Here is a 17,602-nt window from a genome sequence, read left to right on the forward strand (position 1 = left end):
TGTCATTGCTGCATCTTCCTCCTCTGAGAAGAGAGTGGAATCTTAAATTCAAAATATATGCCCATGCATGTTTCATTCCACCAGGTTTCCTAAATAGATGGGGTTTTGCCCACATTTGCCTATGCAGTCAGGTGATTAAAAGCATCCAGAAATAATACACAATTGTTGAAGACAAAGGAACTAAGTTGATCTTTAGCTTCATTTCACCTCATTTCTTTCTCATGCACACAGTGTGTGTGTGCCCACACATGTGCATCTCTCTATCTCTCTATCTAGACAAAACAGAAGAATCTGTGCTTTTTCACCTTCACACTTTGAACCTGGGACTTGGGGAGCAAAGAGTTAAATACTGATGGCTTTATTAATGTCCCCTCAGTACAGGAAGATAAATTGAGTTTCTAAGCTGATTTTTCCAGCTGCAGCCAAATGTTCAGAACTACTCTTTATTTGTTCGGCAGCATCTTTTGGCAGTCGAGGGTAGCGTCAGCAGAATCTGATTGCCCATTGCTGCTGGCAGATAAGGCCTGCCTGGCAGGTTACACCATCTCATTCTGTAAAACTGTAGGACCCAAATTTTTCCTTCTTGCTTTAATAATTGTATTTCATGACTTCCTTGTTGTCCAGTAGTTTACCCTCATGCCAAGCCTGGTCAATTTGCCAGACAAGGCATTTAGCTGCAGGTGATTCCCCATCAGTGTGGTTGCTGTTCCCACAAAAAACATAAAAGTGGAATTTTGAAGGCCACCTAGTCTAGCCCCCACTTCAAATGAACAATCTCCAAGCAACTGCTTGGAATTCTGGGAGTTATGGGCCACCTCAGTGGGGAGGCTAAATGACCACATCAGATGATTATCTGAATGCCAGATGACCACCTAGCTTCTGTATTAGTACACACAACAAAGGAGAATCTGTAAATTCAAAAGACAGAGAGAGTTCCACTGTACACCACCTCAAACCATTAGGAATGATCTACTGTTTAGCTAAAACCTACTTCTGGCATTGATCCCTATAGTAGCCTTAGACATAAGAATAAAGATTTGGCCAATCTGATTTGGCCTTGATCTGTGCCAGCTATCGTTAAAAGAACTAGGTCGCTGATGATACAAAACATTTTTTTCTTTTAACCCCTGAAGAGTTGCTGCCAATCCAGTTAGATTAGGATAGACAGGCAAGTCATTGGAAGTGATGAAAGGCAGCATCCACAGATTCTTAATCACCACCCAACGTTCTTACTGCTCACTTGCCACTGAAAATATGCAACACTCTGCATGTCCTGGCAGCTGGTCTACATAGCAAGAACTTACAAATTGGAGGAACTATTCAAAGGGCACAGTGGGAGACTATTAATAATGTTCCCCTCTCCAGGTGATATATGGCTTAATCTTCCCCCATTAATTGATAACATCAGAGGGAATGCATTTACGTCCTTGTGATTCATTCCTCCTCCCCTACATAGCTTGGAACACTTCTCCAGTAATTGGCTCAGCTTGTCTAAAATGGTGTGTTAAAGAGAGAGCCTGTAGAACAACACAGGCCATTGGAAAGAAGCAGGTTGCTTCACCCAGGCCACTTTCTCAAGAAGAGAAATAAGTTGAGTTTCTCAAGGATCAATTGTCCTTTTTAATTTGTTCACAAATGAGCTTAATTTAGGGATAGGCAGTAAGCTGGTCATGTTTGCAGGTGATACTTAACTCTTCAAGATAATAGAACCCAGAAATGATCATGAAGAGCTTCAGAAAGATCTTTAAGCAAGGGAAGAGTGCTATATATTGGGGGAATAGCCATCAGGAGTTGATTCAAACTCATTGCAAAGGAGGAGGGATGGGTAGATAAATATGCCCCTCCACCTTTTTGTCTTAAACTTGCACCTCTTCCAGGAAATTAAATACTTCAGTCCACTTCTCAAAGAGTAGGTCACAGCATACATTAATTAATTCTATAGGCAGAACCTTGTTTCCTAGACAACTAACCTTGGAACCCTATTAACAGTTTAAGATGGAATTAGACCTGATAGCCATAAACCTGGTGATTAGCTTAAAGCACAAGTCAAATGACCCATCAGATGATTCCAGAGAGAATGGGAGAACGTCCTGAACTTTTAGTCTGAAGCACCAGGCAACTGGCCACAACAGATCAATTGGCAAGAAATACCAACAAGGGAATCTGCTGCAGAGATAGACACAGATTATCTGTCTATTTATCTGCCTACACATAGACAAATACATTCCAGTGCACATGTATATTTTTTACAAGTTGTCACCTTGCTTTCCATTGCTATTGAAAATGTCCTGCCCATCATCTTCCAGTTTTTTAAGTTAGTTTTCAGTTCATTCCACTTCCTCCCTTTTTTGTAACTTTTGGTCCTCCTCCTACCCCCAAACCTTTTATTTCTTCCTCTCTTGTTTCTCTATGGCTCCTTATCAGAGTGGAGGGTGTGGAGGGGAGAGCCATTGACACTCCCTAGCTTATTTTGCTGTTAGAAGGAATCAACAGCGTAATGTTCATTCAATCTTAGAAGGCAGTCTGATTTGCTTGAGACAGTCTCTCTTGTCTCAGATTCTAAAATTCATCTTGGACTTTCCACCATGCACTTCATCTGCCCCTATTGACCAGGAACATTTCTGTTTTCTGGTATAGCAGCTGAGTTCACACAGCTCTCTAAACATTCTTGCCAAGTTGTAAAACACTGTACTGATGTCAGCCTTCCCAGGTAGACCAGACAGGAAGCATAACCAGATGAGCTAATTCTACTTTATTGTAAGGATGCATTAACAGAACCTTGCAAGTCTGAAAGTACAATTCTCCTCCCATCTCCTTTACAGCCCAATAACTTAGGGCAGGTCATTCCTAAGCCTCTTGCTCACTCTGGGTTATGTTCCCTCTTATCTGACTGTTCCCTGGGCAGCATTTCTTCACCCAGTCTCCCAAGGTCATTCCCACATACCATTACATCATATTACTCTTTAGTGCAATGTATGAATCAGATCTCTGTATCTCTGATCAGACATTGTGCCTGCCAAGAGCTGGTTTATTAATATTCATTTGAGTTAGACTGTGCTTTACAGGGCTACCAGATCCTGGCTGCAGAAATTCTGCCATCCAGTTGATGGCAGCAAGTTTTCTATATCTTTACTTCCATCCAGTGGTGATCTCAATTTTTGCAGATCAGATCTCAGCATCTTTGCTAGCCAAACTGGCAGCACTTAAAGTCCTGGGACTATATTCTTTTTTTTTTAAACAGCTTTTATTGAAAAAATTGATTACAATAGTGAAAACAAATACAAACTAAACTCAGAGAGAGAAAGAGAGAGAGAAAGAATAAAAAGTACAAAGAAAGAAAAAGGAAAAAGAAACAAAAGAAATATTGAAAATATTAATTACAATAGCAAATACAAACTAAACTCAGAGAAAGAAGAAGAAATAGAAAGAATAAAAAGTGCAAAGAAAGAAAAGAAAGATACAGGAAAAGAAAAGAAATATATAAAGAAATGACTTTGATCTTTGTCACAACAAGTATAAACAAACTTAATAATTCTTCACCCCCTATAAGGTTACAAACAAGTATTTCTTCTTCCATTACCCATCCCATAAAAGGTAAAGGTAAAGGTTTCCCTTGATGTTAAGTCCACTCTAGGGGGCGGTGCTCATCTCCGTTTCTAAGCCTTGGAGCCGGCGTTGTCCGTAAGGACCCGTCCGTGGTCATGTGGCCGGCATGACGACACGGAACGCCGTTACCCATCCCGTATCTATATGCAAATCCATAAATCATCAACTTTTCAGTCCTGGTGTCAGCAAAAAGTCCGTAACGGGTTACCAGAGCTTTATGGAAACCTGTCTTATTTTAACCTTAGTCAAGCAAATCAACTTTATATTCCTTCCTTTTACTTCTAACAATCTGGATCTTTAATTCATTCAGATGTTATCATAGGATTTGGTCTCTCTTCAATTTTTCTTTTTCCCATCCCAAAGTCTTCTTAGAGGCTTTAGCAAACCTTTTGAGACTATATTCCAAGTACTTCCAGGAGAATCCTGGTCCAAACTCTCAACTCCTGTAGCCCTGGATGTATTAAAAGTAAACTAATAACCAAAAGAACCATCATGCAATCATACCTATTTTGCTTTCACCTCTGTGTGTGACTAGCTTAAAAACATAAATATGCTTGTAAAACTAACCAGAACACCTTCGCCCCGGGTGAAGGATGGATGGAGTTGACATACGCTCTGACAAAATACAGAGCAAAAACATTGGCTCAGATAGAGACGCCTGAAGGCACACAGAATCCAGAACTGCTCCCTCTCTGCTTTTCATTGCGTCTGCCAGTAACCTTGACAAAGAGGGAAGAGGTCACATTTTGGTTTAATTGCTTTTCCTTTTTTTAACTGATTCCCTCAAGTTTATGAAACCCCCTTGGGAGCTTATAAATAATTCTTCCATTAAAAAAAACACAAAAAACCCTCAAGTTCTTTCCATCCTATTTCTGACTTTTAAAATGCACATGTGCACGCATGCATTTATATGTACTTCATATGTATATCTGTGTGCACATATGTGCGGCTTGGATATGGAAGAAACCCAGTGAACATACCCAGCACAGTTCTTAGTTATCTACTCCAGTCAAACTCAATACAGTTATTCCCAGCTTGCAAAGCATTGTATTGTACCAGCTTACAGCCCCAATGTTTTAATTTCTTTACTGTTATCCTTTACACTCCATACTGAAGTGATAACAGGCTGGAATTTTCAGCTAAAAGCTTCCTTAGGAGGCTGAAAGATTTCTGTATAACCACTCAATGAAAGAAAAAGTTAACTATACATATGTGGGAGCATACTCTTTCCATTCTACCAATAAAAACCAACAATCTCCAAAAGAATGATTGACAGAGAGAAGGTAAGCATAGGAAGAGGACAAAACAAATGTTATAGAAACTCCGAACTTGCCAACACCCAACTTAAGCATCCCTCACCTGCAAACACAGTATTATCAATATTAAGAGGGTATTCAGTGTGAACAAGGAAGCAAAAAGCAGCAGAGAAATGCAGTGACTTTGCCGGAAATGTTTTTAAAAATTGCTTTGGAACTGGATAAAGAGGGCTGAACATGAAGTTTCCAGTAAAGTGAATGGAATTAAAGATAAAAGTGATCAAATGATTTGGGGTGCAACTGAATAGAGGGAATTTTGGAAGAAATTATTTAGAGACCTATCTGGGAACAACAGGGAGTTTTGAACAAGGGAACAGAAACAAATATGTGAGCATCCAAAAACAAAATACATGTGTGTGTTGTGTATGTGTAAAATCATAAATGCAATAATGTTGAAAAAACATGGGACTATACCTATAAGTTGGAAAATTGGTATATATATATATATAGATAGCTGTGTGCAAAATTACTATCTATACAAAAAAATGCATTGCATCTTCTCAGATGTTTCTAGAATGAATAAATGAATAAATAAACAAACAAACAAACAAATAAATCTCCCTCCCTACCCCCATGCCAGCTTTTCCTCATCCACTTGAGAAGAATAATAGATGTCCCATAAATAGCAGAGTTCCTATGAATCAGGAAAATGGCTTGTATATTTTGTCTAGTAACAAAAACTAAAGTAGCTCAGAACCAGCAAACAAACACACTTTTATAAGACTTTTCATCTTCATAACTTACACCCAAGATTTCCTTTCCCGTAGCATCACCTATCCATTTGGACCTCAAAGTTGCCCCCTTTTCTTTTCAAGCTACTTAAACATCATATTTAACCGAAGTACACACATACGCAACAAAACACAAAAGAAACCAACATGCCAGCCCGGTTTGCAAGGGCTTGTGCAAGCTTTTTTGGCTGCTAAAGTGCCAGGTAAATTTGGCCTTTTTAAGAAAGGGGTGTCACATTTCACCTCGAGAAAAGTAGCAGTGCTAGAAACCACTCGGGCTGACAGAATGTGCTGGCTGGATTACCAGAGGGGTTTGGCATTAAAAGCTCATTAACCTAGACTCAGCCACTCTGCATAGCTTATTCCTAGAGAAAGCTGTGCCACTGCAAATATGTGAAAGGTGAAAGGTCCCCTGCGCAAGCACCGAGTCATGCCTGACCCTTTGGGGGGACGCTGCTTTCGCGACGTTTTCTTGGCAGACTATAGTGGGGTGGTTTGCCATTGCCTTCCCCAGTCATAATTATCTTTCCCCCAGTGGGCTGGGTGCTCATTTGACCGACCTCAGAAGGATGGAAGGCTGAGTCGACCTGAGCCGGCTGCCCAAGAATCCTGCTGGGATCGAACTCGGGTTGCAGGGAGGGTTTCAGTTGCAATACTGTCGCCTACCACTCTGCACCACACGAGGCTCACTTGGAAAGACATATCAGACATTAATTCAGGGGTATACCAATTCTGAAAAAACTGGGAATCTAATTATATGCTCAGATCCAGTACCAGAATCCCCCTCTAAAAGAGTGATCCATTCCAATAGTGCAGGAGCTTGGAACTGCAAGATGGCATTGAACCATGACCCCTAGCAGCTTCAGAGACCACGGCCAACAATGAGGGATGCTGGAGTGTCACAGGATCTCAACTCTGCCATTCTAGAGGAGAAGCGCATTATGTTTCTAAGCCTCTGCAGAGTACTGAGAGTTTTCAGTTGCAATACTGCCGCCTACGGCTCTGTGCCACGCGAGGCTCTTCACTGCAAATTCAGCTGTTATTAATCCACTATACATTAAGAGTCACTTGCTGAGATGGGTGGCTATAGAAATCAATGAATCAAATAAATAAATAAATAAATAAATACTCTAGAACGTCCTCACAAGGAGAGCTGAACCTATCAGGTAGCTTTTCACTCTCAAGGAGATTCCTCTTTTGAAGCCCTGAGATGGAAACTCATGCATAGGGTGGCTGGGTTCATGCCTGGTGTGCTACAGCCCAATGAATCCCACCCCAAGGGTGGAGATAAGAATAATTTTATTCTGTACAGAATAGGCACCTGGGGATGGTTCCTCAAAGCAGGCACAACCTGATCAAATCCCAACAGCTTTTATACCCACGGTCTCAAGCAGGCATCATGTGGTCTTAGAGGTTATCAAAACAAGCAGATGTCTCCCTAACAAGCATTTCTTATTAGTAAAACAAGCATTTCTTGATTTGATATATATCACAGAAGCAGCAAAAAGCAAACTTAAATCAATCAGGTTTATTCTTCCCCTCTGATTAGGGTTACTTTACTAAGATGCCAGAGCAACAGGATAGCTTTATGACTCTAATTTATCCCTTTAGCTTGGTAGATGGCTTGCAATGTAATTTCCCATGTCTGTTACTGTGCATGCTTTTCTCAGAGGGGTGGGGAAGGTCTTACGAAGTATTAAAATGGCTGAAAAATACGAAATGGCTAAACTCTGGCTCATCGGTTGGGCTTCTCTGCTCTAACACGAGCACTTCCTCGAGAGACTGAGGGATGACTCAGTTCTTCCCCCTGCATCAGATAGGAAGATCTTCAATCCCAAAAGCCTTCCAGAGAATCTCTTGACAACCAAGAGGTCAGTCTTGTACCATATTCCCCACATATCATATTCCAGTCATATTATCCCTTACTCAGAATAGTAATCATCGAGGAAGACAAGATAACAGTTTCAACCTAGGCCATCTCCAGATAGTGCTGGATAAGCTCCTATCTGAAACCTTGGAAACTTGAACTCTGTCCCAAATCCGTCAGTGTCCCAAATGAAAGTCACATATGAATGGTCAGAATTCCACTCCCCTCAAGGCCCCCCCCCATATAACAGTACATTCAAATTCTCATGCAGGAACTTCTGAATGGAACTTTGCTTTCATGCTACTGATGGCATTTTTCCCACTACACTTGTTGAGAAGGAACATCAACAGTGGTTATTTAGCAACCAGTTGACATTAAAAGCATAATAAAGAAAATCAACCTGATTTATAGCTTGGGAAAACGTCCAGTGGAGTTTCCAGCTATTCATTCAAATGGGTTCTGTGTTAGAATGGCTTAGGACATTGGCTGTATCCCCAGAAACTGATTTGGAGCAGAAACCTAGTCTGTCAGCTAGAGCTTTTCACCTGTGCTTCCACTACATTAAACCTGAATGTTTGCAAATGAACATGCGCGCGCACACACGCATGCACACACACACATTTCACCAGCTAGTGGACTTTTCCAAGAGAATTAAACCAAGGAAGAGGATGCACCCCTTAAAAGTAATGTCAGCTGGCCTTATATTCAGCATAACACATGATGCGATTGACCTCAAAGCAATACTGCTTGAGTCATTAAGTAAAGTTGATTGGCAGTTTCATACTTACAAGCAGAAAGTGGTCAAAATTACTGTAGCTGGAGGATCCAAATGGACTTGGGATTTTGTCCATATTGCTATATTATACAGAGTAAACAAACCATTTATCAAGAGGAGAAAATGTTAATCCTGGCAACTGGAGTCATATTCTGGACTTAAGTAATGGGCTGCCCAGCTTGATGCCTGAATGGTTTTTAAATCATAGAGAATGGAAAATATATTATGAATTATCCCCAGAGTTATTAAAATTCAAGCATTGGATTGATTGTGGTATGTGCCCAAGAATGTACAACTGAAATGAATCAATCTGACAGACCAGAGAATGACACCAGCTCTGTGCACCAGCTCTGGACAAAGGAAAATTTTTACAATGAGTTTTGTGAACACTTAGCCACAGCACTTTCAAAAAGGTCCACATTTTAAATGTGGAGTCCAAAGTCTATTTCCAACACCATTGAGAGGTATTGATACAGTTGTAACATTAAGGTAGAACTGCAAGATTGCCAAGCTTAAAAGCATTTTAATTTCCTATTCTTTTTTTTCCTAGTCTATTAATCTGAACATAATGAACAGTCATTAGCTATGTTTAATCTCATTAACTGTCAACCTCAACCTGATTTAGCATGTTAGGTTGCAAAAAAGAATTTGCAGGGGGTGGATATAAGCAGCACTGGGGAAGGGAAGGGAAGGGAAGGGAAGGAAAGGAAAACTCAGCCATGCTAGTAACCCTTTGCAGCATCTTGTACATTTCTTGTATAGCTTGTGCAAAACAGGCCCAGTACATCTTCATAGTATCAGATATCAGACCATATCATCAGTTAGTATATCAGTTGCTCTGAAAGCTGCAACTCCAACTTTTCTCTGCACAGTGTGGCTTCAGGTATCCCACTAACAAAAATCTAGGGGGTGATTTTTTGTGGTGGGAGAGATGCTTTGGAAAGACTTAATGTAATCCTGCATCCTATGCCACAGAGCTAATTCCAATTTGATGGAGTGGGGGGCTATAGGCTATGGTTCAATAGTTGAGCATATGGGTTGCATCAAGAAATTCCATCATCAATCCTAGCATCTCCAGGAACAATGGGAAAAATGCCTTCCTGTTGTTAGCCAGAACTGACTGTATTACATAGACCACAGGTCTGACTTTGTATGTGAATGTCCTATTTCTTATGTTCCTAAGGTAGATTCTCACCAATGGCCTGACTAGTTCAAATGGTTGGCTGGGGAATTCTGGGAGCTGAAGTCCACACATCTTCAAGCTGCCAAGGTTGAGAAACACTGATCTAATGATTAAAACAAACCTGTTATACATCAGATCAAATCTATGCAGCAGGAGAGATATAATGTAGCAAATGGCCATGAGATGCACTAAGCCTAAATCCTGAGATTTTCTTTGTATTTTACTTTAAATCCAATAAATTACTACACACACACACACACAAACAGTAATATATGCCAATTTTGCAGTGCATATTTTTAAAACAAAAATGCATAATGAAATAGTTATGTACAAAAATGCATGTTTATTAGATGAGAAGGAAAAAGAAAAAAATAGGGATTGAATTAAAATAATGTTGGAGGGGGAAAAAAACCCCCAAATTTGATAATTTTGACCCCTGCCATCAAATCTTATCACACATTTCCAGAGAATCACAAAATACCCTTCTGTGCTGTGTTCCCTTTGCAAACTACTGATTTGTAAAAATCCACTTTGAAACTGTTCCATAAATATTCTTTTACTCCAGTTTGAAACAAGAAACAAAAACACCTGTTGAACGTACTAGGGAAGCCATGATGTCTTGAAGCAAGAGAACTGTAATGAATTAAATGGGGTATGTGAAAGTCAATGTGGCTTTCCAAATTACATAATTAACAAAAGGAATTCACTCAGAAAAATATGTAAAAGGAAAAAAATATACAAAAGGAAAAATATACTGTACAAAAAGAATTACAGCCAAACGAAAGGACTCCATACTGCTTCCTAAAGGGGCCCATTTCTTTTCTGAAAAAGTGCAATGAATTTTTACTGGGTGAAGTTATAGTTCCCACATATTGCTGTCCAGGTATTTGAAGTCATTTGGCTGCTTTCTCCATCACTTCATAATCAGAGAAACAAGAGATGTGTTTTGTTTTGTCTTGTTTTTAATCAAAGTTGGATATTCACAGCTACTGCAAGATGATTAAATAGCAGCTTGGGTGGTTAATGGACCTGAAAGTGAAACTAGAAGCTGCTTCACAGGTGTAAAATTGAATATCATAAACTCAAGAGATATTAAAACTTGGATGGGATGTGGAGATGGACAATGCAACAAAGGAATTGCTGCAATGAATAGGGAAACACAACCTCTCAAGTTAGATGTTCAGTTTGCACTGTTGGAAATGTAGCATAGAGGTCCTTAAAAATCTGAATCACTGCCTCCATTTTTTTGAAAGAGAAATAATTTGCTGGGGAATCCTTGGTGCTCTCTGAGCTTGGTTATTTGCCTGCAGACGGTTCATGACCTGATTAGGTAACATCATCAGTGCAAGTGAATGTGGGGTTTGCTGCCTGTTTATATGCAGTAGCTTGCCCTGCCAGTGTTGGTGTGGGTGTGGTTTCCTCCTTCTCTTCTATTGAAATAATTTGCTATCATATCAGCTTTTCAAGGTAGTCCAGGCTGGAAACCAAAACCATGAGTACTAACACTACCTTTATTGTAAGTTACAGTAACAGAATCTTGCAAGTCTGAAAACATTTCTCCTCTTCCCTGCCTTTACTTCCCGGAGAACTAGGGAGAGTTGCTTCTGAGATGCTTCCCACATCCCCATTCCTTCTGTGGGCTGAGATATCTCTTGTCTGACCATTGCCTAGGCTGTGGCTCCTTCTCCTCCTGTCTCCCAAGGTTATTCTCACAGACCATCATAACCAGGACATCTCTTTCCATGGAACCCATAACAGTGTTCCATGCAAGTCCTGGGGGCACTTGGCTCTAACTCTATGCCACAAGTACGCTTAGACTGGCTTTGCACACTGCATTATGCCAAAGTTTGCTTCACTGTGATATATTAAATAAGTCGTATTTGGGGGCATTTCTACAACTCGCTAAGCCACAAGCCATGGCTGGGTTCATGCATGTCTGTGTATGGCATAGTAGGTGGTATGAAATCAACCCATTTTGCTTGCTTTTAATAAACCATGGTTAACAAGGCAATGCTTAGCACCTATGTGTGAATCCAGCCAGTATCTTTGCAAAAGGTTTGACATAAAGGTTTCATTGCAGGAATATATGAGACAGATTTAACATGAAATAAATCAAAACAAAAGCAACATCCAGCCTAAGAGGGTGCCTTTATGATGCTATGCCTATTCCTAGGTATCGGTTTCCCTGAATCTTGGTGAAGCTGCCATATTCCAGGAACTGAGCAACAAAGCCAAAATCCAGGGTAAGTTGCATCAGAAATGCTAGGATCAAAACAGCTTTTGTAAGATTTGACTTGCTCTGTAACAGCCTTCCTCAACCGCACTTGCAATGTAATCAAGCTGCATTTTCATATTATTAAGAAAAAAAATATTCTCAATCTCTTTTATATTTTTGGTCATGACTACTCCATTTGAATTTGAGCACCCTGTGTCTGTTTCAATATTAGTTATTTCTAATATTCTTCCTAGATGCTACCTCAAAGCTAGAATGCTTCCAATTATATTTTTTTGTATTGTCAGCAATTTTTAAATATTCACAAACGTAGAAAGATGACTTACAATGGGTCACTTTTTCAGTCCAGCTAATTCTGCTTTAGTTATATGAATTTCCCAGAGATTTGTAAGATTTTGGGGTTGGGACTTTTTCAGCCCTGTCTAGACATGCAGGGAACTGAATTGGAATTTTCTGTATGGAGAGTGACATTCTGGCCACTTCTCTTGAGGTGAGCATAAAGTAGTGATTGTGTGAGAAAATAATTAATTTGACAGAAGTGGCCTGATATTGTAAAACTCGTACCCTGAAGAAAGACGTTCCTGCCTTTTGCTCTATCTGTACTCTTTCAATTACATGAAAGAAAATACGCTTTTGAGATTTCTTTCAAAGGAGAAGAGAATTTCTGATCAAGTCTCAGGAATGGAGTAGGATGTTCTTGCATTTATTTAGAAACCAAGTGGTCAAGAGATTCTATAACTGTCCTTACTTTCATTACACAATCCTCTGTTTGTGGGTCTACAGCCTCCCTGTCTTCCTAGGTTTCTGTTAAATCCCAAGGGAAGGCATTCCCAGAAACTTCTTCCCCCAAGCCCTTTCCCATTGGGAAGTGTGAGCATCCTGCAAAGTGATGGAAACATGATTCACCAAAACCAACAACTCCAGAAGTGACACCTGCCAGCAACTCCACCATTAAAACCAGCAACTCCAGAAGTAGCACATGCCACACATTCACTGTGAAAGAAATTAACCATTTAAAAATGCTTTTACCTTCAGAGTCTCATTTTCAACTTGCTCCCAACCCCATTTTACCCAGAAGTGGCCTATATTGGACATCAGGTTAGTCGTCTCCAATAACATCTGAAACCATTGTGCCTGCTGAAGACCACCAAAAAGGGGGAGATTCATCCGTTACAACCCAAATGAGAGCAGATGTTAGAATATCTGTACCATATAATGGACCCACATCTGTAGCCACTACATCTGTAACCACAGCCCCTCCGGGATATGTTGGCACTTTTCAGTTTTGGCACTTTCCAGCATTAGATAATACTGGGCTAAAGCTGCCTTGCAATTATTCAGAAAGGTTCTCCCCCTGTAAAAAAAAAAAAGGTTAATTATTTTTCTGCTTTGTGCTTAGGATCTTTGAGAATATCTTCCTGTCTTTCTCTTGGTGATATTTTTAAAGCTAATTTTTGTTGTTGAAGGTGATGAACGATGCTATATTTGGTGTTTTCTGCCACTTGTCTTTCCAGTGCTCTGAAGCCTCCTTGGATCTTCATACTTCTATCTCTGGGGAGGGGTACAGAGCAGTAGAGAAATCCCCCCCGGAAATCTTTCATTTGCATTGAATAGAAATGTAGGGAGCCAGGGAGGTTAAAGACTGTTGAAGAGAAGATTATCTAATGAATGACAGGACATTCACACATGTTCTTTGGCCATCTTTCAAATTTTCTGAAATTCACTGAAATTCTCTCCTCCTTTGGAAGAAATTTTGAAAGTAAATGCTCTTAGACTGTTGTTGTTGACTGGGATATATTGAGTAACTCGCCCCGTTCCCTTTTTTCCACCCACAATGATTTCATTGTGGTGTATTGTTTTCATTATTTTATTGCAATTTGAATTAGTGCTATTTTTGTCATGGAAAGATAGAAGATAAATGCTCCTAATAAATACATTCCTAACCTGTTTTTCTTCTGGTGAGGATTCCAGAATCTGCTCTCAATAAAAGAGCAATAAAACAGAGCATTAATGGTTCCAGAACATCAAAATAGCAATCTAATGTCTATTAAAAACAGAACAATGAGCAGCACAAGCAATTGTGATTAATTATGTCTACCCAATCCCAAAAGAGTTTGGCACATATTTATTATTATTCTATTTTATATCCTCCCTTTTGGGAAAACTGTAGGTGAAACAGATTTTAAAAATAGTATAGAGGAACTGGGCCACTAAAAACATAAAAAAATGCTGAATGAAACAGGAATGATTTTAATTTGAGGCAATGTTCATCTTGAAGGAAATGATTCCAGATATATAAGGCCACCACTAAAAAAGACCTGTCTCTGGTACCTGCCAATCTGATGAAATTTAAGGAAGCATACTGGGGTCTTCAATTTTAATGCTGGGGGAGATGTATATCAGTGCAGAAACCCTTAAACTTGCATTCTAAAAAGAATTCTAAAGATTGTGCATGGATTTTTTTGTTAAACACTGTCACTTTCTGCAGGTAGAAAAATCATGGTAGCAGCAGGAATTAACCCTGATGTGGAGAGACATAAGCAATGGAAGGACCAACACCCGAACCAGCCTTTGTCGATGTGGACAAAGGACTAACCTTAGCATGCTTTGTCTTCCTCTGTCTTTTTCTCATTGTCATGATTATCCGCTGTGCCAAAGTGATCATGGACCCTTACAGCGCCATCCCGACATCCACATGGGAGGAACAGCACCTGGATGATTGACCAACACAAGGGCTTGGGGAAAATGTGGGCCCTGAGCACTCTGCAACTTGGACCAACCAAGTACTTGGTGCAGGAAAGCAGAGTCTAGGTGGCCACCCTACCAGGATGAAAGCACTTAACCTGGCTCATCTTCACCAAGATGCTTATGGCAATGGAGAAGTTTTTGAGAGCACATTGATTGTAGCTCCCTGCAGATCTATGTGAATTCTTCACCTTGCCCTTCTGGTCTAGACCCTTCTGGTCTTCACCTGCCCTTATGCTCTCTCTTCAGGTTTTAATGAGGGAATATTATGATTCTATTTCATCAAGTAGCAGAAATGCTCTTTAGGTACTAGAACTCTCAAGTTTTCTCTAGGGTAATCTGTATGTAACAACTTTGGCTGCATTTAAATAAGACGTGTACAACTTTATTCAGACTAGGGGCCATGCTTAGCATTTGAGTATGGCCTGTGGGTTTCATCCTTCCCTCATGTAGGGCAAAAAGTGCATGGGATCCACAAAGAAACTCAAATTGTTTGTAGGTTCATGTCAATTTATTATCAATAAGATTATATTATATTAATTCGATCCAGCTAATATCCTTACTCTCCATGTATTAAACAATTTTCCATAAAATTACAGTTTGGTGGCAATTATGGGAGTGTCTCTATAGGCCACACTCAAGAATGTACCGATTCAGTTATGCAACTCTGATTTAAGTAATTATTTCAACTGAAATCATAAATATCGGTTTCTGCTCTTAGCAGTCAGGAGTCGTCAACTTTTATCCTAACAGAGTTTTAAAATTTTTAACTGCAGCTGGGCAGACAGAAATGTAGCAGGTCAGCCTTTCCAATCCAAGCTTATCTTCACAGGCTGCCAATCAAGACAGAGGTGCCCTTCCAGGGAAAGAAAAAAAAAGGCAATCCTTATCAATAGCTGCCAGTAGTTATTTCTAAATCCCATTTTCCTTCTTCCAAGGTAGTACTAGTTTCATTTCCAGCTGGAGAATGCATGCAAGACAGAAACAGCAGTGTGGTCTTTGAAATAGAGATGCTTCCAGTTGTGACCCTGCATAAAAACCCTTCTGTGATGCACAGAGCTTTCCCAAAGATATCCACCTCTTGGCTGTCCACTTTAACCACAAAGGGATGCAGCTTTAGGGATGGTGATTCCAAATTGCATGAGAGAAGGTGCCTCTGCTCATTTGATTTTAAGTAAAGCAATGTCACATTTAAGTCTTAAACTAGTCTGCCATACCAAGGATGTTGCTCTTCAAGATGGAAATGCCTAGCAGAAACTACTTGCAGCAAATGTATTGCCAAATATAATAAACAGCTTCAACAGGACAAAACAGATGTACTGGTGTCCTTTTGTTAGATCTTTGTATGCACTTCACCATTTGTTCACTGTTCATCAGTTGATGTGTTCTCCCAGAAGTCAATAGGTGACCTGAATAGATCAGAATTATAGAATCCTTGGTTCAAATCTATCCATAGCCAACTGACTGGATCATTATGAGGATTTTTAAAAAGGGAGGGTAGGGAGGAATACATGTTCTCCTAGGTGCCCGAAGCAAAACGTGGAGAAAACGCAGTAATGAATTAGAAGAATGGGAATAAAACAGGAAGCAAGTGCAAAACCAGAGTGGAGAAAAAGCAGATAGAAATCTATTGCCAGATAGATCAGAGTTTCTCTAATCTTTTGAGGCTAAAGGGCATGTTCAGAATCTGGAGGGCATCCTATGGGCAGCCTTCCAAACTTGCTACTGTGATGAACACAGCCAGTCATAAAAGACCTATTTTTAAGATGGCAAACTAATCAAGTTGCTGTCCAAAACTCTCTCTGGCACCCCAGGATGCTCTCTACCGCTTCATGTTCCTCTGACTACTTTCTAGGCTGGTAAATAAAGTCAGGGCTACCTTGGTGGGGTCTATGAGGGGCTCAGAGGCATTGCTGTAAGTAAAGATGATGATCAGGTAGAGCAGGAAGTTTCAAGGGGGACACCCCTGAACACACTGGTAACTACTGCCCCACTTTGCAGTGGTGTGTGTGTGTGCAGAAGAATGATGTTGCATCAACCAATAATTGAAAGATTTGCACACCAGATTTCCAACAGTGATAACAGGTTTGCTTCCCTTACACTTGGGGGAACTTATATTGCACTGTTTGATGTACCCTAAGGCCCCTCTCTCTTGCATAAAATGGGCTGTGCCAGTATAAAAAAAAATTCACTTTTGATGCTGATATTTTTTGCCAGTATATCTGAGAAGAGCTTTCATGCTAATTCTGAACTGAACTTCAGGTTTGTCCCATTCATATGCAGTATGGTAAATTATTTCAGGGGGCCAGTGCATCATCCAAACAAATGCTCTGGTATAGAAAGATTCATTTTATTCCTTTGGCATAATTTAGAAAAATCAATCAGAGTCAGCAGAGATCTGCAAACTTGACAGTTGTAGCTCTGCTTCAACCCTCCCTCCTACCAAGTAAAGCGTATCAGCCTTGTTTTATTGCCTCTGCAATAGGAAGGGTATTTGACCACATCCAAGGATGAGTCCAATTTCTGGCTTTTGATCTCACAGGGACAGTTGCACAATAAACTTAATTTGATTTGCTGGATTACCCCATTTTATACCTGAGCACAATCCAATATAGTGGCTGCAAGAAAAGGCAGCATGTAGCCCACAACCACTCTTGCATCCTTACACTAGAGATGCCACTGACACACAGACACACACCCATACACCACTGATCAATCTGCACAACAGAGCAGCTCCTAGTTTTTGTGGAGATCTTTGCCTTGATGCCTTCTTCTTTTACAAAATGAGGTCTTATCAGGACTGCAAAGAAATTTGCTTTGCAAATATCTGGGGGTAATTCTAGCATACCCTGAATTGAAATCGTGGCACTTTGGCATTGCATCCATATGAACAGTTCTCCTTTGTATATTTATGGGTTAGAATGTGGAAATCCATAGATAGGGGTCTGCAAAGGCTCCTGATAATAATGGAATAGCTCTCCCTGAAGAAAAGGAAAACAAAAGAAATAAAAGAACTAGCCTTCAACATCAGATGTATTGGCAGGAATGTCTTTGTCCCACTGGGATGATAGACAGCATCCTGTAGGCCTTGCCATGGCAGCCATTTTGTGAATGCACCCACATGCTCTCAAAATTCCAAAGATGCC

General features: G+C 40.1%; 1 protein-coding gene across 1 annotated transcript; it reads left to right on the forward strand.

Annotated features, from left to right (window-relative positions):
- The first annotated feature begins 11,553 nt into the window (after positions 1-11,553).
- Positions 11,554-16,037, forward strand: CTXND1 (cortexin domain containing 1). Its single transcript, XM_063313953.1, has 2 exons — positions 11,554-11,721; positions 14,200-16,037. Exon 2 carries the CDS (start codon positions 14,255-14,257, stop codon positions 14,432-14,434), a length of 180 nt encoding a protein of 59 aa, XP_063170023.1. The 5' UTR covers positions 11,554-11,721; positions 14,200-14,254; the 3' UTR covers positions 14,435-16,037.
- The last annotated feature ends 1,565 nt before the right edge of the window (positions 16,038-17,602 follow it).

Source organism: Candoia aspera, chromosome 13, assembly GCF_035149785.1.
Source record: "Candoia aspera isolate rCanAsp1 chromosome 13, rCanAsp1.hap2, whole genome shotgun sequence".
Taxonomy (NCBI): domain Eukaryota; kingdom Metazoa; phylum Chordata; class Lepidosauria; order Squamata; family Boidae; genus Candoia; species Candoia aspera.

What these genes read in the sequence shown, in the direction of transcription:
- CTXND1 (XM_063313953.1), top strand. Translation starts at nt 14,255, where the DNA reads ATGGAAGGACCAACACCCGAACCAGCCTTTGTCGATGTGGACAAAGGA.